Source organism: Schistocerca cancellata, unplaced genomic scaffold (assembly GCF_023864275.1).
Source record: "Schistocerca cancellata isolate TAMUIC-IGC-003103 unplaced genomic scaffold, iqSchCanc2.1 HiC_scaffold_1147, whole genome shotgun sequence".
NCBI lineage: Eukaryota > Metazoa > Arthropoda > Insecta > Orthoptera > Acrididae > Schistocerca > Schistocerca cancellata.
The window spans coordinates 8614290-8635471 of record NW_026047146.1 but is presented as its reverse complement, the minus strand read 5'-3'; the positions used below and the strand labels follow the sequence as shown (position 1 = coordinate 8635471).

At 42.4% G+C, this 21182-nt stretch overlaps 1 protein-coding gene across 5 annotated transcripts in view; it reads left to right on the top strand.

Annotated features, from left to right (window-relative positions):
• The window catches only part of LOC126159813 (zinc finger protein 737-like), a 335328-nt gene that overhangs the window by 235409 nt on the left and 78737 nt on the right, over window positions 1-21182 (top strand). For all 5 annotated transcript variants that reach the window (XM_049916618.1, XM_049916623.1, XM_049916619.1 and 2 more), the window contains one exon: window positions 20819-20911. In XM_049916618.1, the coding sequence (XP_049772575.1) occupies window positions 20819-20911 (93 nt within the window). The remainder of the gene's footprint in view (window positions 1-20818; window positions 20912-21182) is intronic.

Here is a 21182-nt window from a genome sequence, read left to right as displayed (position 1 = left end):
ATTTTTAGCACATATTTCATCCATATTCATTCTCTTCCTTCCTCTCCCCTCGTCTCTTCTGGCACTCCCATCCCAGTGGTGTCTCCCCTGTCTCTTCAGTGTAAATTCCTTGTTTTGCTAGATATTTCAAGTGTTTCTACTTCAGGATTCAGCCAGCTCTCAGTTCCAAAAGTATTTTGATCATGACAACTTTCCTGGAGGGCATTAAATTCAGGATCTACAAATACATCAAGAATTTACTGTTAACAGTTTGGTAGTAGTATGGTCTTTACTTTGTATGCAGTCTGATTTCTGTATCTCTGCACTGACTAGCATGCATTCGTCAGAGGACCCCAAACAACTGCCTAGCCTAAAATAAAAGCTTGCTTTGTGTAGTGCACCCCTGATCCATCAAGTATTCCTAGAATTCTCCACCTCATAATGCGTGTCCAGCAGTCTGCAGTCTGGACAGTCAGAGAATGGCAGCAAGAGAGGGGAAGAAAGCCAATGTGCACTCCGTGTGCATACCGGGGGATCATTCCAGATGTGGAAAGGGTCCTTCCGGATGCCATGAAGGGTACAGGGTGCACCCATCTGCAGGTGGTCGCTCATGTTGGCACCAATGATGTGTGTCGCTATGGATCGGAGGAAATCCTCTCTGGCTTCTGGCGGCTATCTGATATGGTGAAGACTGCCAGTCTCGCTAGCGGGATGAAAGCAGAGCTCACCATCTGCAGCATCGTCGACAGGACTGACTGTGGACCTTTGGTACAGAGCCGAGTGGAGGGTCTGAATCACAGGCTGAGACGGTTCTGTGACCGTGTGGGCTGCAGATTCCTCGACTTGCACCATACTGGCGTGGGCTGGGCGTTTTTTTTTTTTAGGTTAGATGGCCTCGGGCAAGTACAGAGAGGGCAACAGCCTCAACGGGTGCGGGGCAAAGTCAGGACATGCGGTGACCAAGCAGCAATCGGTATTGTAATTGTAAACTGTCGAAGCTGCGTTGGTAAAGTACCGGAACTTCAAGCACTGATAGAAAGCACCGAAGCTGAAATCGTTATAGGTACAGAAAGCTGGCTGAAGCCAGAGATAAATTCTGCCGAAATTTTTACAAAGGTAGAGACGGTGTTTAGAAAGGATAGATTACATGCAACCGGTGGTGGAGTGTTCGTCGCTGTTAGTAGTAGTTTATCCTGTAGTGAAGTGGAAGTGGATAGTTCCTGTGAATTATAATGGGTGGAGGTTAGGTTAATAATTGGATCCTTTTACTGACCTCCCGACTCAACAGCATTAGTGGCAGAACAACTGAGAGAAAATTTGGAATACATTTCACATAAATTTTCTCAGCATGTTATAGTCTTAGATGGAGATTTCAATTTACCAGATATAGACTGGGACACTCAGATGTTTAGGATGGGTGCTAGGGACAGAGCATCGAGTGACATTATACTGAGTGCACTATCCGAAAATTACCTCGAGCAATTAAACAGAGAACCGACTCGTGGAGATAACATCTTGGACCTACTGATAACAAACAGACCCGAACTTTTCGAGTCTGTATGTGCAGAACAGGGAATCAGTGATCATAAGGCCATTGCAGCATCCCTGAATATGGAAGTTAATAGGAATATAATATAGGAAGGTTTATCTGTTTAGCAAGAATAATAGAAGGCAGATTTCAGACTACCTAACAGATCAAAACGAAAATTTCTGTTCCGACACTGACAATGTTGAATGTTTCTGGAAAAAGTTCAAGGCAATCGTAAAATGCGTTTTAGACAGGTACATGTCGAGTAAAACTGTGAGGGATGGGAAAAACCCACCGTGGTACAACAACAAAGTTAGGAAACTACTGCGAAAGCAAAGAGAGCTTCACTCCAAGTTTAAATGCAGCCAAAACCTCTCAGACAAACAGGCAGCCAAAACCTCTCAGACAAACAGAAGCTAAATGATGTCAAAGTTAGCGTAAGGGGGGCTATGCGTGAAGCGTTCAGTGAATTCGAAAGTAAAATTCTATGTACCGACTTGACAGAAAATCCTAGGAAGTTCTGGTCCTATGTTAAATCAGTAAGTGGCTCGAAACAGCATATCCAGACACTCCGGGATGATGATGGCATTGAAACAGAGGATGACACGCATAAAGCTGAAATACTAAATACCTTTTTCCAAAGCTGTTTCACAGTGGAAGACCACACTGCAGTTCCTTCTCTAAATCCTCGCATAAACTAAAAAATGGCTGACATCGAAATAAGTGTCCAAGGAATAGAAAAGCAACTGGAATCACTCAACAGAGGAAAATCCACTGGACCTGACGGGATACCAATTCGATTCTACACAGAGTACGTGAAAGAACTTGCCCCCCTTCTAACAGCCGTGTACCGCAAGTCTCTAGAGGAATGGAAGGTTCCAAATTATTGGAAAAGAGCACAGGTAGTCCCAGTCTTCAAGAAGGGTCGTCGAGCGGATGCGCAAAACTATAGACCTATATCTCTGACGTCGATGTGTTATAGAATTTTAGAACATGTTTTTTGCTCGAGTATCATGTTGTTTTTGGAAACCCAGAATCTACTATGTAGGAATCAACATGGATTCTGGAAACAGCGATCGTGTGAGGCCCAACTCGCTTTATTTGTTCATGAGACCAGAAAATATTAGATACAAGCTCTTAGGTAGATGCTATTTTTCTTGACTTCCGGAAGGCGTTCGATACAGTTCCGCACTGTCGCCTGATAAACAAAGTAAGAGCCCACGGAATATCAGACCAGCTGTGTGGCTGGATTGAAGAGTTTTTAGCAAACAGAACACAGCATGTTGTTATCAATGGAGAGACGTCTACAGACGTTAAAGTAACCTCTGGCGTGCCACAGGGGAGTGTTATGGGACCATTGCTTTTCACAATATATATATAAATGACCTAGTAGATATTGTCGGAAGTTCCATGCGGCTTTTCGTGGATGATGCTGTAGTATACAAAGAAGTTGCAGCATTAGAAAATTGTAGCAGAATGCAGGAAGATCTGCAGCGGATAGGCACTTGGTGCAGGGAGTGGCAACTGACCCTTAACATAGACAAATGTAATGTACTGCGAATACATAGAAAGAAAGATCCTTTATTGTATGATTAGTAGCAGTTACTTCTGTAAAATATCTGGGAGCATGCGTGCGGAACTATTTGAAGTGGAATGATCATATAAAATTAATTGTTGGTAAAGCGGGTACAAGGTTGAGATTCATTGGGAGAGTCCTTAGAAAATGTAGTCCATCAACAAAGGAGGTGGCTTACAAAACACTCGTTTGACCTATACTTGAGTATTGCTCATCAATGTGGGATCCGTACCAGATCGGGTTGACGGAGGAGATAGAGAAGATCCAAAGAAGAGCGGCGCGTTTTGTCACAGGGTTATTTGGTAACCGTGATAGCGTTACGGAGATGTTTAACAAACTCAAGTGGCAGACTCTGCAAGAGAGGTGCTCTGCATCGCGGTGTAGCTTGCTCGCCAGGTTTTGAGAGGGTGCGTTTCTGGATGAGCTATCGAATATATTGCTTCCCCCTACTTATACGTCCCGAGGAGATCACGAATGTAAAATTAGAGAGATTAGAGCGTGCATGGAGGCTTTCAGACAGTCGTTCTTCCCGCGAACCATATGCGACTGGAACAGGAAAGGGAGGTAATGACAGTGGCACGTAAAGTGCCCTCCGCCACACACCGTTGGGTGGCTTGTGGAGTATAAATGTAGATGTAGAATCGATGAAGCCTTTGGTTGAGACCCTCCACTCACACCAAACCAAAGGACTCGGATCAGTTCTGGGAATGCTGATACAAACCGTGTGTGCTGCATGCACTTACGTGTGACACAGGGGCTCTTCGCCATTTGTGCTACCTCTCAATATAAACTGAAGATGGCCTCAGAACCCAAACACACCCTATGTGTTTGATAGCCACAGGCAGGACATTTTCCACATCTCGGATGAGGCTCCCTGGCAGACATATTCAGTAAATATACGATTCATTTCCAGTACTGGACACCATTTCCCTAAGGAGCTCCATAATGCGTTTGACATTAGAGGTCCTGATTAACTAGAAAACTTCTCTCCACTTGGGCCTATCTGGTCCCTGATGAATGAACACCTGCCAGTCCACTCACTGGGTCAATGGGTGAGGCAGCCTCCACATCACTCTCTCTCTCAAACAGCACTAACTGTTACGACCCATCCCTCACCATTTGGTGAGGACAACTCAGCCACATTGTGTACACCACAAAGTGTCTTGACAGCAGAGCCAATGGGCAAAATAGGTGGCACCTTAGGCATCCCATGTGACACGCCAAATTCTCAGCCACCACTACTACAATAGAAAGCAGTCTGAAAGCTGCTGAACATGGCAAAAAGCATTTTCAGCTGTTCGTGAACTGAGGCCAGCTTCTCCATCTGCACACGGCGTGCACATCTGATATCCATTCCAGTACTACTATTCAAGACTTAACTATAAAACACACAGAGAAAGCAATATATAACTTGATAGTGTTTTGATGTTTCACCAGTGGAGGCCAATGCATTACTGCACTGTGTAGTTGTTCATTAAAAAGAATTGAGAGCTGTGCAACAGTCTGCAAATGTGCTTTAAAGTTAAAAAAAAAATGAGATTGGAACTCTTGACTACAGAGACATGGAAGGAATGTGATTATAAAATTAGAGAGAGAGCGAGAGCGAGCGCTACATTTGTAACTTGATTCTGAAACAACCCCGATTAAATTACGGTATTGTTAGTTGTCAAATAATGTACCAAATTAATCCTTGTTTTAAGTAATGGTAACCCAATGCATACATGCAAATTGGTTTTGACTGCTATGGGTGTTGTTTCAGCTCAGTAATGCTACATTCAGGAGCAAAGAGTTTTGACTAAACAAGGTTATGAAATGTAGCCCGAAGTAAAGCTACGTATTTTTGGTTAAACATAAATGGAAGGAGTCACTATCACTGCAAAATAAATTTTATTAATATCTAATCTCGACACATGAAATATGCATGTGTTGTCTAATCTTTTGGACATGTCCAAGGGGACAGATAGTATTTTGATCCTATAGCACAATGACTCAGGGCACAAAGGAAGTAGAGACATTAGTTGTCTATGGGCATTAATTTACATCAATGGGGAGGGCTTAAAATTTGTGCTGAACCAGGATTTGAAACAGTTTCATGCTGACTAGGCAATGCAGTAACGACTATGCCATCTAGACACAGTGGTCATCACATCTGCATGGACTACTCTAGTGTGCTTTCTGTCACACCCAATTCTCAACTTATTCACACACCACTAATGCAGTGCTCATGCTCATGATCCTCAGTACACATGGTGTCTAATTGGTTTCTGTAAGAGTTCAAGTGTGGTGTGCATCTACATTGCAAGGATCATGGTCTGACATCACCTTAATTATATATGTGGGGTCTGTTCTTTCAGACATTTAGATGTATTGTCATATCGTGTTCCAACAATCTGAACGTGTTTTCCTTACAGCAATCCTTTGGGCAGTGTTGTGGACGTGAATGTGTAATATTGGCATTCCGTACTTATGATCATTTCTTGATAAAAACAATTTTCACAGTATGACATAATTTTGCTTGCTGGGGTCAACCCACAATGATGGCAACAAACATTCAGCCAGTGCAATATTCCTCCTCTCACTGTGCCATTATGGTCAACAGTCACTGATAGTGCAGTTGCATCACTGCATCTGAAAGCAGCAACAATGCATACTAGGAGCATTAAGTGATTGACTACCGATACCTGATATCTTCCACTGGTGTGAATAACATATGCTTTTCTTTCAGTAGGTAATTGTGCATCCCGTACAGTGCTCTGCTGGTGTTACATACTGCAGTTTGAAGCTCTGTGACAAGCATTTGCTGGCCATTCAAAACAAACAAGACGACTTTGTAATAGACTGCACAAATCTACACATTACAGTTTTGTAAAGATGAGATTACATCTCCAAAACATACTCATTGCTGCTACTTGAAGACCTTACGATGTTCCACAGAATATGTAGTGGAGATCACAAAACTAATAAGAGGTCTGATCTGAGTCTTAAACTCTGCTTCAAATTTGGTGATAGTAGTTCATCTGCAGCTTGACTCTACAAATTAAAAGATGTTCTTTTGTCCCACTAAGAAACGTTCATTGACTCTTCAGCCAACAGCCAAAAAGTGAACCTAGGATGTCCTCTGAGCCCATCCAACAGATTTTGTTGTTGCAAACGAGCTACAGTTCAGAGCTGGCCAACAGAACTTGCACCAGATCTCATATGATTAGATTAGATTAGATTTACTTTCATTCCAATTGATCCGTAGTGAGGAGGTCCTCCAGGATGTGGAACATGTCAGAAAAACAACAATACATGACAAATATTTACAACTAAAACAAATAAGCTAATGTACCATTCCACAGGTCCCAAGTAGAATGATCGTCATTTTTTAATGAACACTAAGAGTCATTTTACAAATACTAATGCACTGAATTTAAAATAAAAAAGTTTTTTACTTATTTATAAGGTAATAAACATGTAATACAACTACTGTAATACTTATTTACAATGAACACATTACTGCACTGAAATGGTGCAGAAGTTAGATTATACTTACACACACACACACACACACACACACACACACACACACAAATTTTCAGTGAACACATTACTGCACTGAAATTGTGCAGAAGTTATGTTGTACTTATATACAAATCAGTTGGTTTTACTAAGAAATTCATCAATGGAGAAGGAGTTGGCCACCAATAAACCCTTTAGGCTTATCTTAAACTGAATTTCATTGGTTGTTAAGCTTTTTATGGCTGCTGGCAAGTTATTGAAAATGTGTGTTCCTGAATAATGCACACCTTTTTGTACAAGACTAACTGACTTTAAATCCTTGTGAAGATTATTCTTATTTCTAGTATTGATTCCATGAATTGAGCTGTTGGTTTGAAAAAGTGATATATTTTTAATGACAAATTTCATTAAGGAATAAATACACTCCTGGAAATGGAAAAAAGAACCCATTGACACCGGTGTGTCAGACCCACCATACTTGCTCCGGACACTGCGAGAGGGCTGTACAAGCAATGATCACACGCACGGCACAGCGGACATACCAGGAACCGCGGTGTTGGCCGTCGAATGGCGCTAGCTGCGCAGCATTTGTGCACCGCCACCGTCAGTGTCAGCCAGTTTGCCGTGGCATACGGAGCTCCATCGCAGTCTTTAACACTGGTAGCATGCCGCGACAGCGTGGGCGTGAACCGTATGTGCAGTTGATGGACTTTGAGCGAGGGCGTATAGTGGGCATGCGGAAGGCCGGGTGGACGTACCGCAGAATTGCTCAACACGTGGGGCGTGAGGTCTCCACAGTACATCGATGTTGTCGCCAGTGGTCGGCGGAAGGTGCACGTGCCCGTCGACCTGGGACCGGACCGCAGTGACGCACGGATGCACGCCAAGACCGTAGGATCCTACGCAGTGCCGTAGGGGACCGCACCGCCACTTCCCAGCAAATTAGGGACACTGTTGCTCCTGGGGTATCGGCGAGGACCATTCGCAACCGTCTCCATGAAGCTCGGCTACGGTCCCGCACACTGTTAGGCCGTCTTCCGCTCACGCCCCAACATCGTGCAGCCCGCCTCCAGTGGCGTCGCGACAGGCGTGAATGGAGGGACGAATGGAGACGTGTCGCCTTCAGCGATGAGAGTCGCTTCTGCCTTGGTGCCAATGATGGTCGTACGTGTGTTGGGCGCCGTGCAGGTGAGCACCACAATCAGGACTGCATACGACCGAGGCACACAGGGCCAACACCCGGCATCATGGTGTGGGGAGCGATCTCCTACACTGGCCGTACACCACTGGTGATCGTCGAGGGGACACTGAATAGTGCACGGTACATCCAAACCGTCATCGAACCCTTCGTTCTACCATTCCTAGAGCGGCAAGGGAACTTGCTGTTCCAACAGGACAATGCACGTCCGCATGTATCCCGTGCCACCCAACGTGCTCTAGAAGGTGTAAGTCAACTACCCTGGCCAGCAAGATCTCCGGAACTGTCCCCCATTGAGCATTTTGGGACTGGATGAAGCGTCGTCTCACGCGGTCTGCACGTCCAGCACGAACGCTGGTTCAACTGAGGCGCCAGGTGGAAATGGCATGGCAAGCCGTTCCACAGGACTACATCCGGCATCTCTACGATCGTCTCCATGGGAGAATAGCAGCCTGCATTGCTGTGGAAGGTGGATATACACTGTACTAGTGCCGACATTGTGCATGCTCTGTTGCCTGTGTCTATGTGCCTGTGGTTCTGTCAGTGTGATCATGTGATGTATCTGACCCCAGGAATGTGTCAATAAAGTTTCCCCTTCCTGGGACAATGAATTCACGGTGTTCTTATTTCAATTTCCAGGAGTGTATATTGGGAAGCTGTAGTTAGTATCCCTAGTTCCCTAAACAGGCTTCTGCAGGAGTTCACACCACATATAATTCTTACTGCACGTTTTTGTGCCCGGAAAACTTTAGCTTGGCTTGATGAATTACCCCAAAAAATAATCCCATATGACATTATGGAATTAAAGTAAGCATAGTATGCCAGCTTTTTCATTTTTATATCCCCTATGTCTGACAAAATTCGCATTGCAAACAGAGATTTGTTAAGACGCTTCAGCAGTTCTGTGGTGTGCTCCTCCCAGTTGAATTTATCAAGATGTAATCCCAAGAATTTAACACTGTCCACTTCTTCTATCTGCTTGTCATCGTATGTTGGGCATATACTTGTGGGACACCCCTTACAGGTTCTGAACTGTATGTAGTGTGTCTTTTTCCAAAGTTTAGTGACAAAGAATTGACTAGGAGCCAGTGATTAATGTCCACAAATATTTTATTAGCTGATCTTTCTAAGACTACACTTGACTTGCTATTCATTGCAATGTTTGTATCATCGGCAAACAAAACAAACTTGGCATCTGGTAATGTTACTGATGAAAGGTCATTGATATACACAAGGAAAAGTAAGGGCCCCAAAATGGAACCTTGTGGGACCCCACATGTAATTAGTTCCCAGTTGGATGATGCCTGATAGCTTGATACATGTCTCTTTCTTAATAACAGCCTTTGTTTCCTGCCAGAGATATAAGATTTGAACCATTTTGTAGCATTTCCTGTTACACTATAATATTCTAGTTTACTTAAAAGGATATTGTGATTTACACAGTCAAATGCCTTTGACAGATCACAAAATATACCAGTTGCCTGCAATTTTTTGTCTAATGAATTAAGCACATTTTCACTGTAAGTGAAGATAGCCTTCTCAATATCAGAACCTTTTAGAAATCCAAACTGTGACTTTGACAGTATGTTATTTGAGATAAGATGGTTATAAAGACGACTGTACATTACTTTTTCGAAAATTTTTGAGAATGCTGGCAACAGTGAAATTGGACGGAAATTTGATGCTATTTCTTTATCTCCATTCTTAAACAGTGGCTTAACTTCAGCATATTTCAACCATTCAGGAAATATTCCACTGATAAACGACTGGTTACACAGATAGCTTAATATGCTACTTAGCTCGGAATCACATTCTTTAATTAACTTTGTTGATATTTCATCATACCCACTAGATGTTTTTGATTTTAAAGATTTTATGATGGACATTATTTCTGTTGGGGTAGTGAGGGTCAAATTCATATTATGGAAGTTACTTGAAATGTCTGGTCTAAGGTAATCCATAGCAGCATCTACCGAACCTGACAACCCCATCTTTTCAGTAACAGTTATAAAATGTTTGTTAAACAGTTCTGCAACACTATACACATGTCACCAATGTATCATTTACTCTTAATGCTATTTGTTCCTCTTCATGTCTGGTTCTACCGGTCTCCTCCTTCACTATATCCCATATTGTCTTTATTTTGTTATCTGATATGACTATCTTTTCCTTGTAATATATTTGCTTTGACATCCGTATTACAGTCTTTAATATTTTGCAGTATTTCTTATAATGTGCTATAGCATCAACATTGGAAATGTTGCGGATTGACAGATACAGTTTTCTTTTTGTTTTACAAGATACCCCTATTCCTCGAGTAATTCATGGCTTCTTTGTAGACTTTGCTCTAACCTTGGTAAGTTTTGGGGGAAAGCAGTGTTCATATAAGGTAAGCACTTTATTAGCAAAAATGTTATATTTTTCATTCATGCCATGAGCTCTGTAAACATCAGTCCAGTGAATGTCTCTGAGGAGTGTCCTAAAATAATCAATTTTTGGCTTACTGATTACCCTCTTGAGCACAGATTTAACAGATTTTATATCCTGTTCAGTATTAACATTTAACAGAAGGAACTGCATGTCATGGTCTGAGAGGCCATTGACTATTCGTTTTGTAATATAATTATGTTCATTGGACTTTTTTATAAAGATATTATCAATGGCTGTTTGTGAGCAAATGGCTATCCTAGTGGGGAACTTTACTGTGGGAATTAAGTTGAATGATAGTGTTACTAACTCAAATAAGTTCTTATTGGGAGAGTCTTTAAGGAAATCTACATTGAAATCACCAGCAACCACTATTTCTTTGTTTTTGGTTGTTAAATGGGCCAGTACAGCTTCAAGGTGGTTTACAAACAGATTAAAGTTACCTGCAGGTGCTCAATATACACTTAATATTATGATAGATTTTTTGTGAAAATCTAATTCTGTTGCACATGCTTCCATATGCTGTTCTAGGCAAAATTTATGAATGTCTATGTTCTTAAATTTATGACAGTTCCTGATGAATGTGGCAACTCCTCCTTTCTCCATTTCTGATCTACAAAAGTGAGATGCTAACCTAAACCCTGTAACACTTAAAAGTTCTATACCAGTGGTCACATGATGTTCAGAGAGGCAGATTATGTCAGCTGGGTTTGAAGACTCTAATTCATCTATGCAGATAGTTAATTCATTAATTTTATTTCTCAGTCCTCGAATATTTTGATGCAATAAAGATAGCTGACATTTCACATTGACTGAGTTAAAATTGGGTGGAGTTAAAATGACAGTTGAAAATTCTTAACCAATGGCTGTATGAGATGGTGGCAGATAAAGAAAAACCTGGAAGGGACACTAAAGATATCTTTAGCCACCTTTACTTTTTCTGTCATTATTTCTTATTAATTCAAATGGAAAGTTTAAGAAAGTTTTACTCGAACTGATTATACACATATAGAAGACAATGCCATCTTATGATATAAAAAAGATAAAATTGTGGTAGTGTTCCTAAAATGATGAATTCTGTGCACCTATTCTTCCTGGCAAAATGTCTTTGTACACCACAAAGTCTAAAAACTTCTTTTTATTGTAGCAACAGATGCAGGTAGACATGCAAATATCTTGTACACTATGTGCAAAGGAGGATAGTCAGATCTAGGACACAGAGACCATGCTTGCATAACAAATCCCAGTCATTAAGTTCATTTATGGTCATTGCTTGTATGGAAGAATCTGTCCCATTAGTCTCTTTTTAATCACAGAGTGATTCTTCTTCAAAGAATGGTAGTTCAGTTAAGCACTCATTCACTTTGTGCACTGGATCACTACCATCATGTTTCAGTAGTTGTGAAGGCAAAAGTATGTTGAATTTTATATCATAAATATTTTCTTCGGCAAAACATTCTCTCATGCCAGTTGTAACATTGTCCAGTGTTGGAATAAAAAGTTTTTCCAATATGTCATAGCATCATCATTAAGATCAGTTTTCCCAGTGTCTTTGTCTGCCTGTAAGACAAGTAACACTTACCTTCATGTCTAACTCTACGATAACTGCCTTTGCTTCTAACAATACAAGCAAAGCGGATATCAGCATTAGCTCTCATGTCATCATACACCTTGAACATTGAATCTAATTTTACTTCTGACATTGTGACGTCCAAGATAGACTTGCAAGATTTTGCTGACTGGATATGTTATGCACATAGTGTCACTCAGTGTAAACAGAGTGATAAGAAACTCACAATAACAGAGAACTCAAGCAAAAATATTGCTTTTGGCAGCTGCTGTTCTATCCCTTCAAAACTGTATTTCTTGAAGAACTTGGCAAACTATTTGGAGATCAGCTGTGAATTGAATAACAGCATCATGTCGCTCAACCCATCTCATTTGACAGTGTGAGTGGAGCAAGTGTTGTAGGTGTCTCCTCAAGGTTGCAAACCGCTTGCTAGACACTGTAAAGAATGATACTACTTCTTCAATAGTACCAAGTGAGTTTCTCACACTTGCAACTTCGCATCTGCGAGAGACAACAAAGTTGAGCTGATGACCTCAACATGGTGCTACTTGCTCGTTGATAGCTTTCTTTAATATTGTAGCCACAGTTCCTATCGATTCTGACATACTGAGCAACCATAGCATTCTATACCCACGCAGTTCTCCAGGGGCAGAGAAAGGCTTCTCCCTAGAATCGTTGTACTTAATACTTCACCAGTAACAATACGCTCTTCATGTTGACACCCTCGAAATTCATCATGAATGTTTCCACTACAATCCTTATCTCCATTGATACTTGCAGCTAAACTCAATTGGGCAATGTGCGCTATGTGCATAGTCTCATCAAAGATTATGCTGTAATAATGAGAGTCTTTGATTTCCTCCAGTAATCTCGATAACATCACTGTTTCACAGCATGAATTAAGTTCGTTACACATTGTTTTACATATGGAAGTGGCATTTGCTTTAGTGGTTTCAAGATGATGTTTTAGTTGCAAGTCTCCAGCGTCAATTCTAAATCTTATAAGAGCTCTAAAGTTTCCCATGTTACTCACTATACTTTCACGATCATTATAATTTTCTAATATACTCGCATCTGTGTGCCCCTGTAGGGGAATATTTTGCTTTCCATGAAATATGATTGTTTTTATTATAGGTACAAGACAGTCTGTTTCCCTTATGCTTTCCATTCTGTGTCTTGTCAATTGATTTATGACCTCAAGTTTGTGTTCCTCGTGTTGCCAAAATAATCTTGCACCTGTTGGCACTTCAACATGGTGCTTGAGCTGAGAGTGAGTCTCAGGGTCACCATCTTTACCAAGTTTGGCAAACTTTTTTAGTGCTTCAGTCACAAGTTTCTTGGCTATAATGGATTTCTTTCCTCCAGCCATTTTATTATTCACAAAAATTGGACAGTTAATGCAAAGAAGTCCCTTATTGGCTTGTGAGAACACCAGCCATGGATATAGTTCAAAACGATTATCGTGCACATGTCTACATTCAACCCGAACTCCCTTGTGCTCAGAAGTAGGAAAGACATAACCATTTCCAGGTTTCCTTGGGGCTGCAAGAAGCTTGTGTTTTATATCAGCACTAATATTTCCTGATGCTAATATATTCAAATAATTGCCAATATCCATAGGAATAAAGGAATCAGTCAATGAACTTTGTTGTGGAAGTTTCGATGAAGTGCTGGGCTCTTCCTTTACATCTGGTGGTATTTTTGTGACTGAATGGTGACCAGAATCATCAGATGTTTCTACTTTTTTCTGTGTTACATAATGATCCATTTTATTATATTGTTACGATGTAGGTAAATTAGATGCCAATTATTCTCAAACACTTTATTCACACTGAAAAATGCAACACTGGTACACTTAGCACTAAAACACACTCATCCACACTCCCCATATTTCTAAGAACACTATGCTCAATACTGAATGAAGTCCGTGGTAATAGCCAGTAATGCAGTTGTTCACTTTTTATCACTTTTAAGTTATTGTGAAGATTGTAGCTTTCAGACTGACTACCTGGCAGCAACTCTGCTTCTCATATATATATATATATATGTGGCTCAGTTGTTTGAGAAAATTTGCTGCCAGAATGTCAAATGTACTTTTGGCCACTTGTAGGTCACATTGGTTATGTTCCCCCCCCCCCCCCCCCCCCTCCACCAACCTAAGTTTCTAACAGGTGCTTGTCTAAGTCACATTAAGTCACATGGCAGTGACAGCTACAGCACGGTTAAGATGAATGACAAAATTAGTAAATGAGGGTAAAGCTCTCACATTCCCACAAACAAGGAAGAGCTAAATACTGATAGAGAAAAGCTTACAATATTGGTTTCCACAAACACAGTAAAAGGAAATTATTAACACAAATATATTTATGCATCTGCTAATATTGCCACTGCAGAAGTGCTGTATTTGTTCTGCACACATTGTACCACTCAATTAGCTTCTTTCTTTTTTTATATAGCAAATGCCATGAGAATCTTTCAGATAAGTGGCCCAAAAAATAAAGTTTTTATGCCACAACTTTTGTAAGGGATAAATTTGTGATACTGGATATGGTGGATGCAGAGAAAGTCCACCCATCAGGTAGGAGATTTCAGAAAAATCATGGAAGAACAAATATGGATGTAACAAGAGGGCAGTTGCTGTAAACTTAACTTTGGTGGCGTGCATAGATGTTCACTGACAGCTATAATTGTACCAAGAGTGTGGCTGCATCATTATACCATTTGACTAGGAAAAATGGTGGAGAGTAAACCAGCTGTGAATTTGTGTTCTACTGCACATAAAACAATAAAACAAGTGGTCACTGCTTTTCACATCAAAGGCCATTTGTTGTGCCTGTTCATCATCGCAGAAAATTTCTCTCTAGTTTCGGATTCCTAGGACAACCACCATGGGTGCCCAGATGGCATACATGAGTTGTTCGCTGTGAGTCCTGAAGATTGCTAGTGGTGCAAGCAAAACGATTATATTTATTTTTATTTGTGCAGATTTAGGTCAAATTCACAATTACACTCAACTGTAAAATCATTAAATTTATAGCTTACATGGCATCCATAATTCACCACTTCACTACCATAATAGTGATACTGGAGAGACGCAGAAAGTTGTTATGATATCTTACATGTTACGTATTTTGTACAATAATGATGTGGCATTGTTTTTCAGAATGAAGGAACTTTCATTTAAGGAAAACTAGTGGACTTCTTGGCTTCATCTGGCTATTCGTTTACTCTAGTTCTAACCTCCTTGACCTCAATTACCTTTCACTCCATTCTCTGTCCATGTCCCCTTCCCTCCCCTCCCCAAGGGTCTTCTAGGGTGATGCATTTATGCAAAAGGTCAAGATGATGGTAAACTGATGCAGTGTGAAATCATAGGTCTCCCCCTACCCCTCCCCCCCGCTCATGTGGTGCTTAAAGTGTCTGGAATTTAAGTATGTGTCTGCATTGCAGCACTAAACTTATCTGTAGAGATTGTGGATAAGTATCGCTTGCAATTGTCCTGTGTGCCCCTCTCCCCACCTGTGTCCACTGTGGAAAGCACCACACTCCCTGCTCACCAGATTATACTGTTTTCTAGAGAGTGAATAAGATACGAGAATACAAGACTCAAGACAAACCTACTGACAAAGAGGCCAAAAGGAAGTGCGAGCTGTTGCCCCCAGCATGTACACAATGTCATATGCTACAGCTACAAAGACATTTCCCCTTTGCCGATGGTACTCCTGCCTATTACTCTTTCTGTATTGGGCCCTCAGGTCCACTCATCCGTCCCTGCCCCCCAGATGGTTTGGGGGCTCCCCTCCTGCTGCTTTTTCCACACATGTTTTGGGATTGATAGCTTCCCATCCACCAGGGACATTTGTCCCCACCTCGAAGCATGAGACAAATACACTTCTTCTGGCTACTCTTATCAGGAAGGGGTCCTTGGGGACACTTCCTTCCATGGGTTGCACTGATCTAAAACTGGACACCAGCAAGTGGCTGTTGATTGCACTGCTTCATGATCATTATCTTCACCTGAAACTGATTCAGAGAAGCACTTGGCATCATTAAAACCCTCTAAAGAGAGGAAAGACAAGAAAAGTGCTTGAAGGAGGACGACCTTCCAGTACCCCCACACTGGCAGATCTCACCTGTTCAACTCCTGTGGCCAATACAGAGAATCCAGCAACCCCTAATGACACAGTTCGCACCACACAATGGAACTTGGAATGGAGTTTGCACTTATGTTCTGGATACACTCTTTAGCAAACTTCAGCCCCTTGGTACAACTTTGGAGGCTGTGCCTGCTCAGGTAAGTGCATTTCAGCATATTACTGTCTGCAGTGTTTACCTCCCTCTTGATGACAAAGCATCTTATGACATATCATTTGCATTGGTTTCTCAGGTCCCCTCCTCCCCCCCCCCCCCTCGCCGCAATCTTTCCTAATCTTGGACAAGTGCAGTACACATAACCCTTTGTGGGTTTTAACCATGATCACTGGTTGCACTTGGAAACTTATTGGCACAACTTTAACTTCTCGTCTTGAATACTGATACCGCCACACTCTTCAGCATATTACACGGAATTTTCTTGCCCATTAACCTTTTCACCTGCAGCCCTTGGCTTCTCCCATCCATCCAATGGGGAGTTTATGATGACCTGTCTGGTTGTGACCATTCCAAAATCTCCCTGTCCCTACCTCAGCATCACTATCCTGGATGCATGCCCAGATGGGCTCTTACCATTGCTGACGGGAGTGCTTTTGGCTTTGCTGTTGGCCTTTTCTCCCCACCGCATAGAGGCATCAACAACGCAGTCCAGAATATAATTACAGCCATTCATTTGGCATCTGATTTAACAATCGCCTGTTCGTGTCCTTCTCTGACCGAAGAGAGTACCTTGGTGGTCATCAGAGATTGCAGAGGCCATTAGCGATAGTAGGCAGGCGCTCCAGCACCATAAGTGGCACCAACCAATGAAGCATCTTATTTACTTAAAGTGGCTTCATGCCCGTGTCTGCCACCTGATGAAATGATGTAAACAAGAACGCTGGGAGCAGCATGTTTCAACCATCGGACCACACATATGAAACTTCCTGGCAGATTAAAACTTTGTGTGGGACCGAGACTTGAACTGGGGACCTTTGCCTTTTGTGGGCAAGTGCCCTACCATCTGAGCATACCCTAGCATCGCTCATGCCCCGTCCTCACAGCTTTACTTCCAGCAGTACCTCATCTCCTGTTGTCTTCATATCAGTGCACACTCCGCTGCGGAGTGAAAATCTCATTCTGGTCAGATACCTCTCCTTCGCAGGTTTGACCTAAGATGAGATGTGTCTACATATACCATACACCAGTAGGTGTGTCTGCTACTGCCTTGAAATTGCACTGTCTTCACTGACCCAGACACTATTGCTGAACAATTTGCTCTGCATATGCCCAAGTCTCAGCATCTGTGAATTATCAACCTGTCTCATGTTCTCAAGCAACGGGTGGAGCAAAAGCAATTATCTTTTACTACATGCCACCTAGAGCTATATAAAGCTCCAATCATTGAGTGGGAATTCATCAGTGTCCTAGCCCTCTGCCCTGATACAATCCCAGAGCCAGGTCACATCCACAACCAAATGATCAAGCACCTTTCAGTGGATTGTCAGCATCATATCCTTGCCATCTACAACTGTGTCTGGAGCGAGAGCCAGTTCCCATTGCAACCATTAGAAAGCACGATTATCACAGTGCTGAAACTGGGTAAGCCTTTACATATGAGCAGTTTTCGCCCAGTTAGTTTCACCAATGTTCTCCATAAATTACTTGAATGATCAGTGAGCTGGCAGCTGTGTGGCTCCTTGAGTCTCGTAATCTTCTAACTGCATCCCAGTGTGATTTTCGCCAAGGCTGTTCCACTACTGATGATCTGGTTTGCCTGCAGTCTGCCAGCCAATCAGCTTTTGCTCAATATCAATGCATTATTGCCTCCTCCTTCAACCTGCAAAAGCTGTATGCCTCCAGGAAGTGAAACCGTATCCATGCTATCTTACACAAGTGGGATCTGCGGGATCCATTCCCAATTTTTATCTAGAATTTCCTGCCACAGTGCGTGTTCTGGGTTCTAGTTGGTGCCTCGCTCAACACTCCCCACATCCAAGAGAATGGAGTCCTGCAGGGCTCTGTACTGAGGGTCCTTGTCTTTCTGCAAGCCATCAATGGTCACCTCCATCTGTGAGGTCATCAGTATCACCATCCTTGCATGCTGACTATTTTTGCCTCTTACTATAGCCCCTCTAGTGTGGGTGTCGCTGAATGTAGACAGCAAGGTGCCATATGAAAGACACTGTCATGGGCACTCACCTATGAATTTTGGTTTTTAGCTGCCAAGACCCATGTCATGGTTTTCTGTCAACATCATATGGTTCATCCACAACCAGAACTTTATCTTCCTGACAAACTACTCAATGTGGCAGAAACTTACTGCTTTTTAGGACTGGTCTTTGATTCTTTGTTGACATGAATTCCCAGTATTTTGCATTGTAAGTGAAAGTGCTTGCTGCACCTCAGTACACTTTGTCACGTGAGTAACACCAGCAGGGGTGCGTAGTGCACTACCCTTCTGCAGCTTTACAAAGCCATGATACAATCCTGTCTTGGTTATGGGAGTCTGGCATATGATTCAGCATCATCCTCAGTATTGTGGGTACAGGATCTGATGCACCATTGTGGGATTTGATTTGCAACAGGAGCCCTTTGAAGTAGTCCTGTGGACAGATTACTCATGGAGGCTGGGGTCCACTCACTGTGTACAGGTACCAAGAACAACTTCTCAGTTATGCTACTTATGTTTGCAACTCTCCTAAGCATCCAAACTATCAACCTCTCTTTCCAAACATGGAGACCCATCTTCTACAATGGTGGCCCGGATCAGGGATTTTGATCGCAATCCACACCCTGTCCCCTCTTAACTCCGGTTACTTCTTCCTCCACCTCTCCTCTGGGCCCACTCACATACAACTCTGTGGGGAACCCTTCGGTCACAGCTTTGTCTTGACCCATCATGTGGTCTGAAAGACACGGTCCCTCCTGAGGCCCTCTACCACCAATTTTTCTCCATCCTTGGTACATCCTTGAGTTTAGCAGTAGTCTATACTGATTGCTTCATGATTGCTGATCACATGGGCTTTGCTTACGCTGTTACAGGTCATACTGAACTGCCTCCCTTGGAAGCCGTAGTGTTCGTAGCCATCTCTCATGCTCTTGAACAAATCCTTTCCTCCACTGGTGGGTCCTTCATTTGCAGCAACCTCTTGACTAGTTCGAAAGCTTTCAATTGGTATTACCCTCAGCATCCCTTGCACATTCCTAACCAGTATTTCCAGTATGACCTTGAGAAATGTGGATGCTCAGTGACAATTGTTTGGACTCTGGTTCATGTTGGGATGCCTGGGAATTAACTTGTTGGTAGCTTGCCCAAACGAGCTACCAGTAAACTGGCTCTAGTAATTAGTATTATGGAAACTGACCTCTGATCAGTATTACACAATCAAGTTTTAGGAACCTGAAATATGGAATGGATCACTGTGACTTCATACAACCAGTGATAAGGAGACATCTATGGAGGTCCTCCAAGCATTCTACCACCCTTTGCGAGATCCACATCAACTGTATCTCGTTGATTCACAGTAATCTCCTCCAGTGCCACCCCACTGTAGTAATTCCCATTAAACAGTGGTGTACATTTTGCTGTACTGTCTAACCAAGCTGCTCTCAGTCTCCCTGACGTGCTACCCCTGGTGCTAGATGTTGCCTCAGTGGCTGACTTAGTTTTATATTTACTTCATCGGGAGGCCTTTTACCGTTCTCTTTAAGCCCATTGAGGGGTTGGCAGAACACTCTGTAGCCTCCTCTGCCCAGACCAGACTGCGGTTGTCTGGGCTTGGTGGACCGGCTCTGTTCTCAGCCTACCTGCTCTTTTACTCTTCTTCCCCCCTCTCGCATTAATCTTTTGTCCTTTTACTTCTCTTGCCCCTTCTGTGTTTCTAGTCTTTCCAAGGCAGTTTCTGAGTGGAGTATTTCTAGTAAGTGGTGGGAACTATGCGATATATGTCCCCTCATTACATTCTGCTCTCCAGTGCTTCTGGTTGCTCCCTAAATGGGGCACCTTGCCTGTCTTTTGTCCTCGGTCTCCCTTTTTCTTTTTGTCCCTTATCAGTTTTATTGACCTCTGATAAACTTAGGGGTTTTCTTGCTCTGGATTGTGTGTGGTAGGCTCTTACCAACTGTCACATAGACCTATGTGCCTGTTTGAGGAACGAGTGATGGTTGGTCTAGTAGTTCAGGGCCTGTAATCATTCAATCAGCCAACCACCTCTGTCCATTTGCTAAACTCTCTCTGTCCATTTGTTCCTGCCACCTCCCTGTCTGTCCGTTGTTCTTCCCTTCCTCTTGCCACATCATCCTGCCCACCTCCATAAGAGGTTGCTACTTCTTACCTTCTTAGTATTTTAGTCTAGATAGTTATGTGTACCTGGCTTGGTTGAAGTCGAACCAGTGGTTTAGCAGGTGATAGGACACATCCACTTTTAAAATATGTGTGGTTACTGTCCATGCTCGTTGCTGCTCCGTATGTAAGAAGAAGTTTTGATTGATATTTTGCGGTCCTCACTTACTGTTGTGCTTGCTTTCAAGAATAAATAAAGCGTTGGTTTCAAATATTTGAGTTGTCGCACCACATACCGTCACTGCCTGTTTCTAATTGATGAATATATGTGATTATTAGCGTTATGATCTTGACAGCTTCTACACAATATATGTTTGAAAGTTTCTCTCCCTCTCCATCCACCCTCCTCTCCTTCTCCATCCACCCTCCTCTCCCTCTCCATCCACCCTCCTCTCCCTCTCCATCCACCCTCCTCTCCCTCTCCATCCACCCCCCGGTCTCCCTCTCCATCCACCCCCCTTCTGGAACCCCCTCGCCCTCTCCACCCTACCACTCTATGAGAGAGCCATGTAGGAATAAAAGACAGACGAAGCCTTGACCCCTTAACTTTTTCCTTTTTTCAGTTTCTTGAAGACCCATTAAAGACTGATGGCCCTACTCTTTTGGTAAATCAAGATCCCAAACTGAAACAAAATGCTGTTGGATCTGAGCATAATGTAAGTTTTCATGCAAGCACTGTATTGTTTAGATAGTGTAGTAAGAAAGTCATGATACAAAAATGGGCAATTCAAGCTGAATTTTCATGGATGGTGAACAATTGTAACCTATGATTCCAGTTATTTTCAAGACTTTTTGTCGTCTTCCAGTTGACACTATTTAGATGTGCTATTTGTAGGTTATTACCGATGGTATTTTAACAGCACTTGTAACAAGCAGATCCTTACAAACCATTAACCTTGCATTAATTTTTTTATTAAGGATCTATGT